Here is a 14,662-nt window from a genome sequence, read left to right on the forward strand (position 1 = left end):
CGGGGGAAGAGGGATCTAGATGGAAGTATAACTAGAAGCTACTTCCTATATGATGAGGGCCATCCAGTTCTTCACTTACAGTCTGCTTGTATGTGAGAATAAAGGTGGCACTTCCACGGATCTCTGTACTTCAAGTTGCATATGAATGTATTCTTGCATAGAAACCACAGATGGGATCGCTTTGAAACCCAGCTGAATTATTATGGGGTTCTTTACGTTAATCATGTGTGGTACACATGTTGAGGAATTATGTCATATCTCATCACCTTGTATGTACATGAAACATTGGACTTTTTTCAAAGCAGTGCTAAACTTAATTTTATACCTGCAAGATTTATGACAATGTTTCAAGAAAAGGCACATCGCTTTTTCTTCCTCTGTGTTTCTGTTCCATTAAATCAGTCATTAAAGACAGATAGTCCTCAGTTATAAGGCACTAAGTTCAAAATAAATATTAAAATGTAGCACATTCCCAGCCAGAAGTGAAGGGCTATTACACTGATGACCTATAAAAGGAACTAAGTCTAAAACAAGGAAAAAAATGATCCGTTTTGTAGCTAAGCATAACTGCTTCATAATAATAAAAAAAAAAACAACAAAGAGAAAGGAAGGAAAACTGCGTATTTGGGGCTAAGGTATTTGCAAGAGTTCATGAGACAATCCGCCAACCCACAGGTATGAGAATTCCCATAAACCCTCTCCTCATGCTCCTAACAAGTATCCATCTAAGTACACGCATCAGGTTTTTTTCCCACATGTTTTCTGTTGTTACTGAAGTTGTTTTATTACTTTGGGGAATGTAAATGTTTGCCTGAGACTGTTTTACAGACACAGAAGGGAATACACAGCACGTGGTAGTGTGTTTAGGGTCCTCCTTTCTCTTTCTTTTCTTTAATGAGGTTTCCTAGCATGTGAACAGATGGTAATCTGAACATGTTGAGAATACCAGCAAGTTCCGAGAGCTGAAGAAATACTAAGGGTGACTGTAAGAATGAATCATAGCGCTCACAATTACATGAATATTGTAATTGCATTTCTGCTTATGGCACTGTAAGGTTTATTGGTTTTAATTCAAAACAGAAAGCCAACCTGAAGAGTCCAACGTTCAAAGTGTTACACTGTTTTTGAATCACCCCTGTCTCTTCCCCTGCTGTAAGAGACAATTCAGGGTTTTTCTGGAGTCTTTTCAACACATTAATGCTGATAGCTGAAAGCAAAACCTGGCTACTTTCTCCTATTTCTGGCACCACCTTTCTCCCCATCCCCCAGCTTTTTTTGTTTCACTTTTACCATATCAAGTCACTCAAACAAGTTCAGCATGGAGGCAGTTGCTCCACAGAGGGGATCTTGCTTTCAACCTCCATGTGTTTGAGACCACAACAATGGCTCTCCCAACCTCAAAAACTCTCCTTGAGGCAAAGGAATGTTTTGCATCAAGAGAGAATGCCCTGGGAGCTTAGCAATGGCTTTGCGGGAAGAACAAGAAAGAACCATTTTCGTTCTATTTATTTGTAAAAAATACAGTATACATATTCAAGTATTTTTCATGAGCCTGACGGGTAACAGATTTCATAGTATAATATCTGCTCAAGGGCTTTATTTTAATGTAACAACAGATGGTTTTACTTTTACTATAAAGCCTGTACTATTACTGACCTCGTCTTTCTCTTCAAAGGGATTACACTGATTAGATATCATTTTCTCTTCTAAATCAGACTGTTGCTTCTCAGAAGGAAGCAGAAAGACAGCCTGGCCCGAGGAGCCTCCAATGTCGGAAGATGCAATGGGGCTCACTTTGTGTGTGGGTGCAGGGAGGGGGCAATGACTGCAGCGCACAGGGAAACAGCTGGGCTCCTCGGCTTTTCACTCTTCACCTTCCCACTATAATCCATAGCTCAAAACAATCTTGGATTACATGAATACATAATATACGTTTTCAATCAAGAAATGAAGGGTGTGTTGCATAAAGCAGACATCATGGCAGCAACCCTAGAACCACTGAAATCAATGAAGAAATGCCACCCTGATCTCAGTGGCTCTGGGATTTTGCACCCCCTAAATAAGGCTACTCACCTCTCTTTTCATCAACCGTAGATACTGCCTGGATTAAAAGCAGTGCGTTGGATTCGGTATACTCCACAAACACCAGCAGCAGCTTCAGCGCTGTCTTTACCACCAGGCGGAACTGGAAAGAAAAGAGCGTGACCTGTCATTCAGCAAACCACAACATTTCCAGATGTGCTACATGACACTGGGCAAGATGCAAGCACAGCAATTCAGACCTGGTAGTAACACATGAACGGAAGAGATTAAACTGTGCCGGGACCGAAAACATGAAAGGTAGCCAGTTGGCTGAAAATTTCATTCACTGGACAGTGCTCTCCTGGGGAAGTCTTACTAGTCAGTGAATCCAAACGAAAGCATAACACTGCCACACATAATAAAAGGTTGAACATCCCACCTATGCGTGCACCTACGCATATCCCCAACGTCGTTGTCCAAAGCCTGATGTACACAGAATCTACTGAGCTAAGAACACATATATTCCTTTATTTCTCAACACAACTTTTATTTCTCAACACAACTTTTATTTCTCGCTTTCACTGTGAGCTTTTAACGCTGTCAAACTGCTGTATGATGGGATGATTTTCTTCTCGTTCTATTATTTTTCTTATAATATCAATATTTAATCCTTAAATAATTAAATATGTTGATAGTCACTATTTACACAACTTGGGAGAAAGCGTGTGTAATCTCCAGCTATCCAATCCTGTCACAAAATGTGTGATTTACCGGAACTGAGCTTTCTGCCTGTAAGTTTTCAAACTAATTTTTGAACATCCCCAGGAGTGTGAAAGCAGAGACTTGGCATCGATATAACAGACCTACTGGAAATCAATAGCCAAACTCTATCACTTTCATCACAGCTGTTCCACTTCCAGAAAGGACCATTTGACTATTAGGTAATTTTCAAAGCTTTGAGTAAGAATTTTGAGCAACTTGGTTGGCATGACTAGGTATGTGAATAAAACCCTCTTTACTTAAGGGAATATTTGGAGTTTTTAATAAAAGGAGACATGAAAGAGAATGACTTTTTAATAGGCAGGGCTCTACATGCTCAGCTGAGAGGACTTTTACTAGGAGAATTGATTCTAGGTCAAATCTGTTACATCCTCAATCTAAATCAGAGATTTAAAGCCAAATAAAAGGAGATACGCTGCTGGTCCCAGAAACACAATTTCCCATCTACTGCAATTGAATCAAGCTCCAGAAAAACAGTTTTTTTAAGTTTACTGTTTTTTTCTGCTACCTTGTTCTGCAACAAATCTATCCATCAGCATGTAAGATTCTTAACAAGACAGCTATAGTAGTGCAGTCATTACTCTCTTCTTTGCCATTGACAGATTTTTAAATCTACTTTAGGACACATTCATGTAGACATAAGCTACGCTCCAGAAAATCCCTGTCTTCGTCTCAGTACATTAAGTTAGTAGACACTCTGAAACATAACTGCCTGGTCATTAAAATGTCTCACCCAGGGGAAAAGGAAAAAAAAATTCATTATACTGTATTGCTAAATTGTTTCAGGGATATCTCTCTCTCTCTCTCCAGTTTCTGTTAGTATTATCTCATTCCCATTCCCTCATTTTTCCAAGTCCTCACAACACAACTCTCCTAAGAGGCAAAGAATCACTATTAATAATTTTATAAATGCACTCAAACACAGCAACTGTGTCTATATTCTAAAAAAGAGTGCAAGTGCAACAGCATAGATTCAAGCTGCTGCGTTGACATTGACACTCAGAGATGTACTAGAGCTTGTGTTGAGGTAACGAGCTAAAATGCAGGTTGCAGTTTACTGCTATAAACACTGAGTTCAGTGTGAACAGTGACCCAGGTATTTCCCCAGCTTCCCGGGTTTTACCTGCTCGTGCTGAAATGAGCTTAATGCACTGCAATGATACTATCTAGCAATGTAAAAACTTCTGCTGTTGAATCTAGACGCATTGAGAGTTGAAATGTCGTCTCATGTATCATATACATGATATGTGTGACATATTTATGTAGGTCATATATCATGTGTGACATATATATGTCACATATAATATACACCCCCCCACACATATATATGTATATATACATATACATCATATTGGTGATGTATCATTGAGTCAGTTATTTTTAGGGCTGACAGCCAGGAAACCCCAGTGAGAAACCTGACCAGGTCCCTTAAGATGCCTGCTTAGCATAATTTGCAGTTGTACTGCTGCAGCAGTGATATTTCATAGATATATGGGGTAGTCAAATTAAAGGAAATTGAAATCTGATGATATGCAGCATAACTGTTCCTTGGAAAGGCACTGCTGATACACCAACAAATCACTTCCTTATGATCGCACTGGACATTTGTGTATTTGCCTGGCAGGCCAATGCCACACTGTTTCTGCTCTGCAATGACATTTTCCTTCCTAATAAAGTTCAATTGTTTAATAGACATACTGTAAGATTTTCCAACAGGTTTCAACTTGTTTTGTAAAGTTGCTTCAGAATACAGGAGTTACCAGATTACTGTAAACAATTCTAGCATCAACATAATTCCCAGATAACCACCTGTGTACTACCTACTAACCTGATCAGGATCCTTTCCCTAGAAAGGAAACCCTGGATACCTCTTTTGATGGTCCTTAAAACTTAAGGCTTGCCCACATGGTGGCAAAGGGATGCATTTAGACATACGTACTCCATGGCAAAGTTCCCATATGATTCCATTTGACAGCAAACGGTGGGGGACACACTGGGCTTGTGACTGTTTTTTGCAACTCTCTTTTTCTTCCCGAAAGGAAGAAGGACCTTCCACAATGCTTTTGCTCTAACTGTTGCCTGCTGGCCACAGCTGCTGTGGTAATATGGAGCTAGTCCCTGTGTGCCTTGCATCTGCCACGGTGCAAACCTTGTAAAGCCTCAGGGCAGCCGCTGCAGTTGTACCAGACCAAGGCTCAAACCGGATGATTATTCAGGTGCCATCTGCAGGTGTCAACCTCTTGTGCTTAACAAGCTAACAGATGACAGCATAAGGAACAAATACCATCCAGAAGCAGTCCCGGAGAAAAGGAGTAATTGGAAAAGCTATGCTTTGCTTGCCATTTAGCTAGTAGAAGGACACTGTAAGTTCAGTTCCTCAGCCTACAAATTTTCAGGGCTTATCCAACTCTTCACAAAATAGTCAATCAACCCTGGGAAGTGGAGGTGTCTGCAGGTGAAGGAACATACCATGGAAGCATTTGAAAGACGCTGTTTCTGGTTCAATAGAAAATTACATTGGAGACCCCCGTGGGCACTTTTAAGCCTGCACGCTGCTTTGGACACCTTGGGCAAGTACAAAACCAAAATACTGCAGTCCTAGACAAGCCACGCAATGCCTACACTGGGGACTTACCTGTGACCCACACAACCTTTGCACACATCCTACAACAGGGCTTTTTAACACTGCTTTAATAGTGCTTCTTGACAGAAGCAAGCAACCATCGAGCAGCTGCATTGCCCCTTGGAAACAGAAGTCTTCAGCCAGCCAAAGGCCCTCCAAGGTGTCTGATAGCCTGTCACCCCAGACACAAGGACAATCCAGAGTCTGACACGCTCACACTAAAATCAACTGTAATTATCCACCATGGCAACAAGAAGTCTCTGAAAGGTCTGTTCCACGGATACTTACTGCCAAGACCTGTGTGAAGCATGGTGTATTTTCTTACATGTCCTCCAGTGTGATGACCTACCTGTTATATGACCCCTAATGGGCCTGACCTGCCTGTAGCAGCTCATACATGCTGCTGCTGCCACGCTAGGTATTGGGTATTGCAGGGGGAAGGGTTTCAACCAAGACCAACTGTTTCACAACTTTCAAAATAGCAAAGCTATTTAGAAAGTTCTAATTTGTGATTAACTATGATGATTATCAAAGTAGGAGATCATCATATATTTGTGAGTGTATTTTAAAATGTGTTTGCAGGGCCTGCTTTTTCAATTATTTAAATAGTAGACAGCTACCTTGAAAATAAAATAAATGTAAATCTCAAAAATTGGAGATTGCTTAACAGAGAAAAAAAGCAGCAATTAATCGACTCTGTTGCTTCCCTTTGTGAAGCCACAGGAGTTTCTGCCAGTCACTGGAATCGTTTTATTTCACATGATGTACCCAGTTGGCAGAGCAATGGGAGCAATAGAAACAGGTTTCATATTTCATTCACGAGTAGGTGAATCACTATTTATTTGAATCACTGTTAAAAACTTCATGAGGGTTTTTAATGCTGTTTCTGGGATTTACTGGGCTTTCATTCAGTAGCGATGATGGTCACAACTGCTTTCTGAATCAGTTTCAACAGAGACACCGTTCTGTTAAAATCCATGGGGCAATCACACTGTTAGTTCAAACAGGACTAGATGTCTTAAGAGCAATAAAAGAAGTAGAAATATGCTTGGTATATGCCTTGGTATCATCACTTTGCAAACATTGGTTGTTGCAATTAATTCCCAATTTCCACCCTAAATATTACTGCTTAGTTAAAAAAGATGGCTCGCTGAGGCAATATACACACCCAATGGCTCAGTACAGTGATGTTTTAAAAGTTCTGAAATTAAATTAGAAGTCTTGAATTTCATAGCACTGAAGTATCAAAACTTTTAGTAAGTTAGAAAAAAAAAAGTCATATTCTGTTTTCCTATCACGTGCTAGCCAATTTTTAGAGAGGAAACAATGTTAGCATCTTCTGGCTAAAGATAAGATGTAGCCAGCAATGTAAAAGGAAGACAAAAAGTTATAAACCTTTTCACTCTGACTTGCTTTACGTTATACAGTGGAATTTGGCAGTCCCGTTCCTTTTTATCTCTTTATATTTAGACAATCGGAAATGTGTTACAGACCCAGCCAAACAGACCACACAACAGGCTGCAAAACTCTTGTCTCATGGAAGGGCTTGTCCCAGTTGTTAATCACTTGCCAGGAAAGGCTTAAGCCTTTACAAGGAACGTTGTCAGAAAGTTCATTGACTTAGAGATCAAAGCAATAGTTGCAAAGTTCGGGTTTAAAAATTTACGATATTTTTTTAAAGAAAGGAAGAAACCCAAAACAAAATCGACCAAAAATATTTCACTCGGGTCAATGTAGCTGCTTTGGACTGATGTTATTCAAATTTAAAGGAGAAACAGGCGTTGGATTTTTAACTAAAGATTTACTATGGCCAAATCCTCCAAGGCCTAATCCAAGCATGGACATGGCCCCATAGGCCATGTACTCATTCTGTAGATACGACGCAGACAGGTGGAGCTACAGCTAAAGAAACACGCGGTGCAACAAGTGTCCGACCCGCCGGTGAGAGGTGCACAGAAAAGCTGAAACTCTTCTGTCTTGTGGGGGGCGAAGATGCCCCCGACTTCAGATCTAGTGCTACAGGAACAGCCAGCACCGGCAGTGCAGCTCAGTTCCACGTTTCACAAGGGGATAAAACCACCCTCTGTTCACAAGAGAAGGAAAGATCTTCCTGGAATGAAAGATTTTACATATATATATATATATAAATAAAATATATAATTTCTGTTGTATATATATAAAATAACATACATTATAATAATATTATGCTTTTCTTTGTAGTAAGTAAGGAAAAGGAAACATAAATATCAAGCTTAAGAGAACCTTAGAATAATTTAAGTTGGATGGGACCTAACACCGCTTGCCTTCTCATCTCAGGTGAACAAACCCAGTTCCCTCTTCCTCATATATCATGTGCTTTCCCTGCTAACAGCTGCAGTGAAGCCCTACCGGTCTTGCTCCAGTAGGCAAATATCTGTACTGAGGAACCCAAAACAGGACCCCTGAACTCCTCGATGCAGTCTCATCAGCACCGAACGGGGAGAGGCACTCCTGCTTAGTGGCTCTGCTCCCACCAGCCCAGCCTGGGATGCGGTTGGCCTTCTTTGACACAAGGGCACACTACTAACTCCTGTTCAAATTAATATTCTCATATTTAGAATTAAATGGTGTGATGTTAAAAAAAGTATCTGTAATTTTCCCTGAGTTTTAGAGTTACCAGCACTCAATAACCTTCAAGGGTATTTTTCAAGGGAGAATCACAGGCAAAAGGAGACAAGAGGCAGAAAAGGACCTGCCATGAGAAAATTTAGTCCTAACAACATTCACCTTGAGCTTGTAGCATTACTGCCAAGGCCATCAAAAATTAGTACAGGACATGTTTACTTTATCTATCATAAAGTTAGATGTTCATAAAGAAAAAAAATGAAGGTTCTCCTAGGATTTCTTACAACATTACAGGTTCCATATATTTCTATATCTGCTGCTCTCAGCCAGTGTCTCTTGTTCAGACAGGGGAGTCAGACCAAAACATTGCTCTGGCTTACATGTCTCTGGATGAATCTCATGAGATGGGCAAGGATAAAATGGGAAAGAGGAAAAAAAAAAAAGGAAAAAGCTCTATAGCAGAGCAACAATGAAAAAGATTTCTAACATTTACCAATTATAATTTGCAATTCAACCAGAGTTTGTATCTGGCTCTCTGGTTTCTTGCCAGATCTCTTGCTGCTAACAGGTCAAAAAGCCCCTTCAGCACCTGGTGAAACTACAGCCATATAAATATAAACACACACACACACTCCCACATATAAAAAGAGACTAGTATATATATTAACAGAATACATGGACTAGAAGAAAAGCTTGTTTGCTACGACTTACTATTTTGCTGTTGGTTTACATAGTACTAGAAGCCTCAGGGGTGTGTTTCAACTTGAGCATTACTGGATATGGGCAATGAGAGCTGTCTGCTCTGTGTGAAGGTTTGCCTCTAATGACTGCACAATGCAATCTTATCTTTCTAGTGCTCTGGCACAAGGTGTCTGCATTTTCTGGCAGATCCCAGAACCGTGCCAGTTTGTTCGCTTTACTTCCCTGAAAGATAAAAATGCACCTGGAACACTTCTGCCCTTGTTCTTAGAGAAACATCTAATCTTGAAATCAGACTGAAATATGAAATCTAATATTGAAAACAGATGATGAGGAGGAAGGACAACTGGATAATCTTATGTTGGCATCCCTTCACATACCACAGCTTCGGTAGATATTGAAGTATTTACAGCCCATAAAACAGGATGTGTACAAGGCAGGAGGCTGATCTTATTTCTCAGTCAGATAGTCAGCACCAGGCATGTGCATGCATGACATACAAAGCCCTTTGCCAAGGATGCATATCTCTAGCCAGTCTTTTAGAAACATAATATACCTGACACACGCAACATCCCAGTATTTTCTGATAAGTATTAATTTCTCGAATCTATGGAACAATGGCACTTCAATATTTCACAAGCTGTTCACCCTTACTTATGTAACAAGGATGTCTCTGCTGCAGCCAGCATCTTACGGGGCCTTTCTCACATCTGTACGGCAGAAAACCAACTGGTAATGATTTCAGCCAGCCAGCACTGGGTGCACAAGCAGGGAGAGCCACCTCTGATATGACGGCCAGACACCAGCTATCTCAGAAGTGTGCAGGTGTGTCTATACATGGGAAAGAACCAAAATGTCTACAGCAAAAGCAAATCGCTTTGTAAATATGTTGTACAGCGTTTACATAATTCAGACAAAAATCTATCAGAATGGGGGCGTGGGGGTGTCGAACAAGGAGAAAGACATCAGAGGGTAAAACATTTGGAAACCCCTATTACTAGGATTTGCAAATGCCTTACAGAACAAAGGAAAAACACAAGCCCTCTCTATTCTCTGACTCTCTTCTCCAAAACTGGCATTTGAGGTCAATTACTTCATTCCAAAAGGGGTGACAACTCTATTTAGTAATCCAGTTCCTTTCTATTCATAGCTCCTAAATGCCAGAACGATCAGAATAATGAGATCCTTCTGTGTCACCTGAGCCAAGTGTTTCTAGTCAGCTTAATTTTCCATCTAAACTTTAAAGCAGCTTCTTTTAAGGAGAATGATAAAAAAAATGTAGAAGTCTAAATAATGTACGGAACACCACAAAACTTCCCAAATTGCCGTGCTCCAGAATGGAGAAAGAGTTCATATGTGCTGGGGCCTGAACAGCTGCTTTCGAGGCTGCAATGAAGACATGCCAGTTTCTCCACTTTGTTAGCAGAAAGGCAACAACTGCCCAGGTCATGGGGCGGGCAGGGCATGTGGAGGTATCACAAAGCCCAGATGCATGGAAAGCAACAGTTAAACACAGTATGCATAAAGTATGTATATACCCCATTCTAGGTACTGAATATTATGTACACTCAGGCAGTTTATTTCATTAAGACCATGACTATTGAATGATCTATGTGTCTGTGGGCTGACATACCAGTAACACAGATAACAATGTGCATGATGCCACTCCCATTTTAAGCTTTGGAATTTTTACTAGTTCGCATGTATTAAAATAATGCTAGACCCCGTTTTAATATTCAGCCATTTTCTCTCAAATCTTCAAAGAGGAATGCTTAAAAAAGGCAAATTAACTGTGTTTAAGTGCTCTGAAGGCTCAGGTCTGAACACAGGGTCATTGCTGAAAGTTGGGTTAGACTGAGATGAAAAACCCTGTATGTTTAGATGTGAGAAGCTAAAAAACCTATCAGTTAAACAACAGCCTTTTAATTCTGAATGTTCCTTTAAGCTTTTCTCTCTGGAGAGCATGTGATGCTAGGGATGGCAGAGAAATGCATGCATTTATTATTCTTAAAATGAAATTTCTCAGAACTTTGTAAACGTACTGGATAATGATTATAAGGTCTGCGCACTGCTGCATATGTGGTGTGTATCTGCCATTTATCTGTGGTGAGATTTCTGACATGAAGAGAAAGAAGGCCATTAAAAAGAAATTCATCTGGCTTACCGACAAAACACAGGGATGAGCAAGTAGTGATTAGTGACTGGTCAACAGGAAAAAAAAAGGCTCATGCCTGGAAATGATTATTTACATCATCAATCATGGTCCAGAAGCAGAAGAGGGAAAAATGAAAAAAAATCTGTACACAGAAGCAGGCAGCTCATACAACAAATCAAAGCATATTATAGGCCAAAGCAGCTCTCAGATGAATACATGCAATTCTGATGGGAGCTTTAAAAGAATATGTTGGGGGTAAAAACTGGTCCTCTATTAAGCCATTTGTAATGAACTAATAATGGAGCTACATTTCTCATGCAGCAATCATTGCGTCATACAGACACAGTTTAAAAACTGAAGGGCTGCAGTTCCTGGAATGAGACAGGAGATGCTACAGCGTTTCTTAGGTGTTTCCCTCTCCTCCTTTTGGAATACCAATGACGATCTTCCCATGAGGTGGGGAAGTGACTTTCTCATCCCATGAAACAGTCTAAAATGATGTTTTTCTTTGATTTATGACAGGATGAATGGAAGATCATTCACAGCTTTGCAGGATGAAAGACAAAGTGAGAGAAGTCTTTTCATGCTTTCCTCCCCTAAAATCAGACCAATCCTGTTGGCTTCTCCAGTGAGAACTGTTCACTGTGTGAAAATTACATATCCTTATTCAGCCAGAAAGGAGGACCTGACAAGACATGGATATTACAGGACATTAAAGGATCAAACTTCTTTAGTCTCAGCTGACTCTTGAGATGGTGTCATCACACCTTTGTCAAGCGCCCCAACGACAGAGCTACTAGGTATTCCTCAGTTTTGAGCGTCTCCCTCTTTGCTCTTTCAGAAATTGCTGAAACAGAAGGGTTTGGTTTCAATTAAATCTTTAGCTTTTTCCATTGCAAAACACAAAACAAAAATATTTCACTGGAAATTTGCCATCAGCCTGTATCCAAAACAGGAATTATGCTTCACTTGTAAAGATTTACACTAACATTTTATTTTCTTTTTCTCTTCAAATTGTTTCATCGTGCAAATGAAGTTTGCAAATGCAGTTTCACCCTATACAACCTGTTGATGCTTTCACTAACCCTTCCCAAATGCTGTTATCTTCTAGGACTCCAGCCAAATGAACACCATCAGTACATCTAGCCTTGCCTTCTGTGTCTCAGTAAGGATTGTGATTATATTATTTTAGATAAAGTATAAAACAATTAGCTTGAGAGAAATGACAGTAATGTGAGAAGCAATTTCTGCTAAAACTCATGCTAGCATGTAATGTGTTATCGAACAGCTTTTGATAAAGATCAGACATTTCTATTTTTTTTCTTCTACAAACATGCACCTCCAATTGTTTACAGCAAGGGTTTTTAAGCATTTTCATGTTATGGATCATAGAGTAAGATTGTCTAGTAAACTCTGTTCCTTTCATTAGATAACATAACCTTCGTTGGGCACATACTGAACTAGCTTTATGCAAAAATTAAAAAAAACCCAAACAAACCTATGATGTGTATAATGTCACTCTAACACAACTTTGCATCTGGAAACTGACTGTCTGACTAGGCAATTTTTTGCTAGTTACTGCAAATGCATGACCCTACAGTCTACAGGTCACAGTCAAAGTAGTTTAAGAGTATGTCCCACATCTTAAACAACAGGGTCTTTAGGAATTAGTCATATGTCTATTAGATAGAATGTGCATTTATGATGAGCAGAATGAATGAAAAATAACATTTTCTCTCTTGAACACTACCCTGATGATCTGTTCAGCAACAGACATAACAGTGATATTTCATGTTTTGGTAACAGGAAGATAAGTAGATAAAAAGATATGAAACCACGGGGAATTAGAATTTCACATAATAGATGAATTTGCAAACTAAAATCGATCACAAGAATGGGGTGCATGTGCCTACACAGGGGAAATATAATTAAGGCCATTTGGCACCTTTTTTTATTTTCTTCTTATAATGATAGAAGAGTTTAATGCTGAGCCCTCCACACTGATGTCTGATGTTAGCCTTGAACTATGCTGTCCTCAACAGATGGTCACTGGGCTGAATCTCTGGCAACAGGAAAAGTTTGGGAGAATGGCAGTTTCAGCAACTTTTTCTCCTTGGGCAGGGCCAAGCTGATATTTCCTTATCTGTGTCCCAAAGAAACTACAAAAGGAAAAGGGTTTTTATAAACTTAAGTGCAGACAGGACTTTCTTTTCACTTCGCTTTCCAAAATCCCCTTATCACACTATTCTAGCTTTTGTTATGCGACTGAGTGACACCTTGGTTTGTGAAGGCATCTAATGCAATACAATGTCACCGTACTCAAGACAAAAGGCAATCAATTTTAAAGAGAGAATGGATTAGGTAACTTGTTAACACTTCAAAATACTAAGATAAGTTACTGATGTGTTATGCTTTGCATTTAAGGATCTGAAAAGCCATCTACAATTAATCAAGTCATGCTACAGTTCTATGAAGCGGGCAGTGATTCATCGCATTTTACAAACAGGAAAGCTGAAGTACTGTGAACTTAAAAGGCAAATAGAAGATGTAACATTGCATTTTATTTCCTTTTTTTAAGCCTTCAGATGAATAGCTGACTAATGCGTATTTTTAGAAACATTTTAAATTCCAAATGCAGGGTTTAGATTTAAGATTAAATCACTACTAGAACGTTTTCATGAGTTATTAGAAACTACATAGAAGGAAGTCCACTTGCTCCATATCAATTTTCTGCACCTAACCACTTTCTTCTGAGACCCACCTCCTATCACAGCCAGACCTCTGATTTATACAGGCTGGCCTGTAGGTGATGCAAAGACTTCTTCATGACACCAGCAGAGTGCTTCACAGGCTTCAGCCCTGCGGCACGTTTGATATGGGAACCGTGTACAAAGCAGCATCTCAAATCTTCATTGTCATCATGAAATTAGTTTTCCTCCTGGCTGATGCACAGAGCAGTTCAGGTGGAGTTGAGAGGTGACCCTGTCCCTGCCTGTGAAAGTCATCACCAGTAAAATGTGTGGCTCTTGAATTATGGTCAAAGCCAGAGTAAAACAGAAAAATAAGGAAATTGTCAGAATACCTTCTCTCAGAGCGTCCTTATAAAATTAAACCCACTTGAACACACAACAGTCATGATGAGCACTCCATTTTCACTTGTGTTTCCTGAGAGAGGTGTGCTGTCCCTTACGCTGTCTACTTGTAGACCGACTCTTCCGCATAACTCTGGGATCTGCTCACTGAATTCGGTCATATTTAACTATATTCCTACTCAAAACTGCATTGAAAACTGCATTACAAAAGACCCCCAAGTCAGCATTCTCATCAGAGAAAAGTAAGCTTCCAGCCATTTTGAAAGGGAGCCACCTAGAAAATTAGTCCTCATGAAGCCTTCCACCAGCCACACCGCAGGCTGCCCGCTGTACCAAAGACAGGCATGAGATACACAGCAGAACTGATGGTAGTGAGAACACGTGGGATGGGAAGGAAAAAGCAAGGAAGGAGAACACAGATAAATTGCTTCATTAGTTCTACTGCTCATGAAACAACTTGCTAGAGTTAGTGGCCTTGGCGATGTCCTGTTTAAATAATACCAAGGTTGAGTTCAAGGGCCCTAGGGGAAAAAAAATATTTGGGTCTGCAAGTACAGTGGAAAACTACTCTGTTATTATTCTGTGGTTTTACGCATGTGAAATTTGTTCTTTCAACAGTTCCATTAAAAAGTACTCATATTAAATACCAAAACTATGGCTGGGTTTAAATAACTTCACCTGAAAACC

At 39.8% G+C, this 14,662-nt stretch overlaps 1 protein-coding gene across 10 annotated transcripts in view; it reads right to left on the minus strand.

The window, feature by feature from the left end:
- FHOD3 (formin homology 2 domain containing 3) overlaps positions 1 to 14,662 on the minus strand; it is a 409,609-nt gene that overhangs the window by 130,537 nt on the left and 264,410 nt on the right. For all 10 annotated transcript variants that reach the window (XM_064443292.1, XM_064443290.1, XM_064443289.1 and 7 more), the window contains exon 7: positions 2,074 to 2,185. In XM_064443292.1, coding sequence (XP_064299362.1) covers positions 2,074 to 2,185 — 112 coding nt within the window. The remainder of the gene's footprint in view (positions 1 to 2,073; positions 2,186 to 14,662) is intronic.

This window comes from Phalacrocorax carbo, chromosome 2 (genome assembly GCF_963921805.1).
Source record: "Phalacrocorax carbo chromosome 2, bPhaCar2.1, whole genome shotgun sequence".
Lineage (NCBI taxonomy): Eukaryota > Metazoa > Chordata > Aves > Suliformes > Phalacrocoracidae > Phalacrocorax > Phalacrocorax carbo.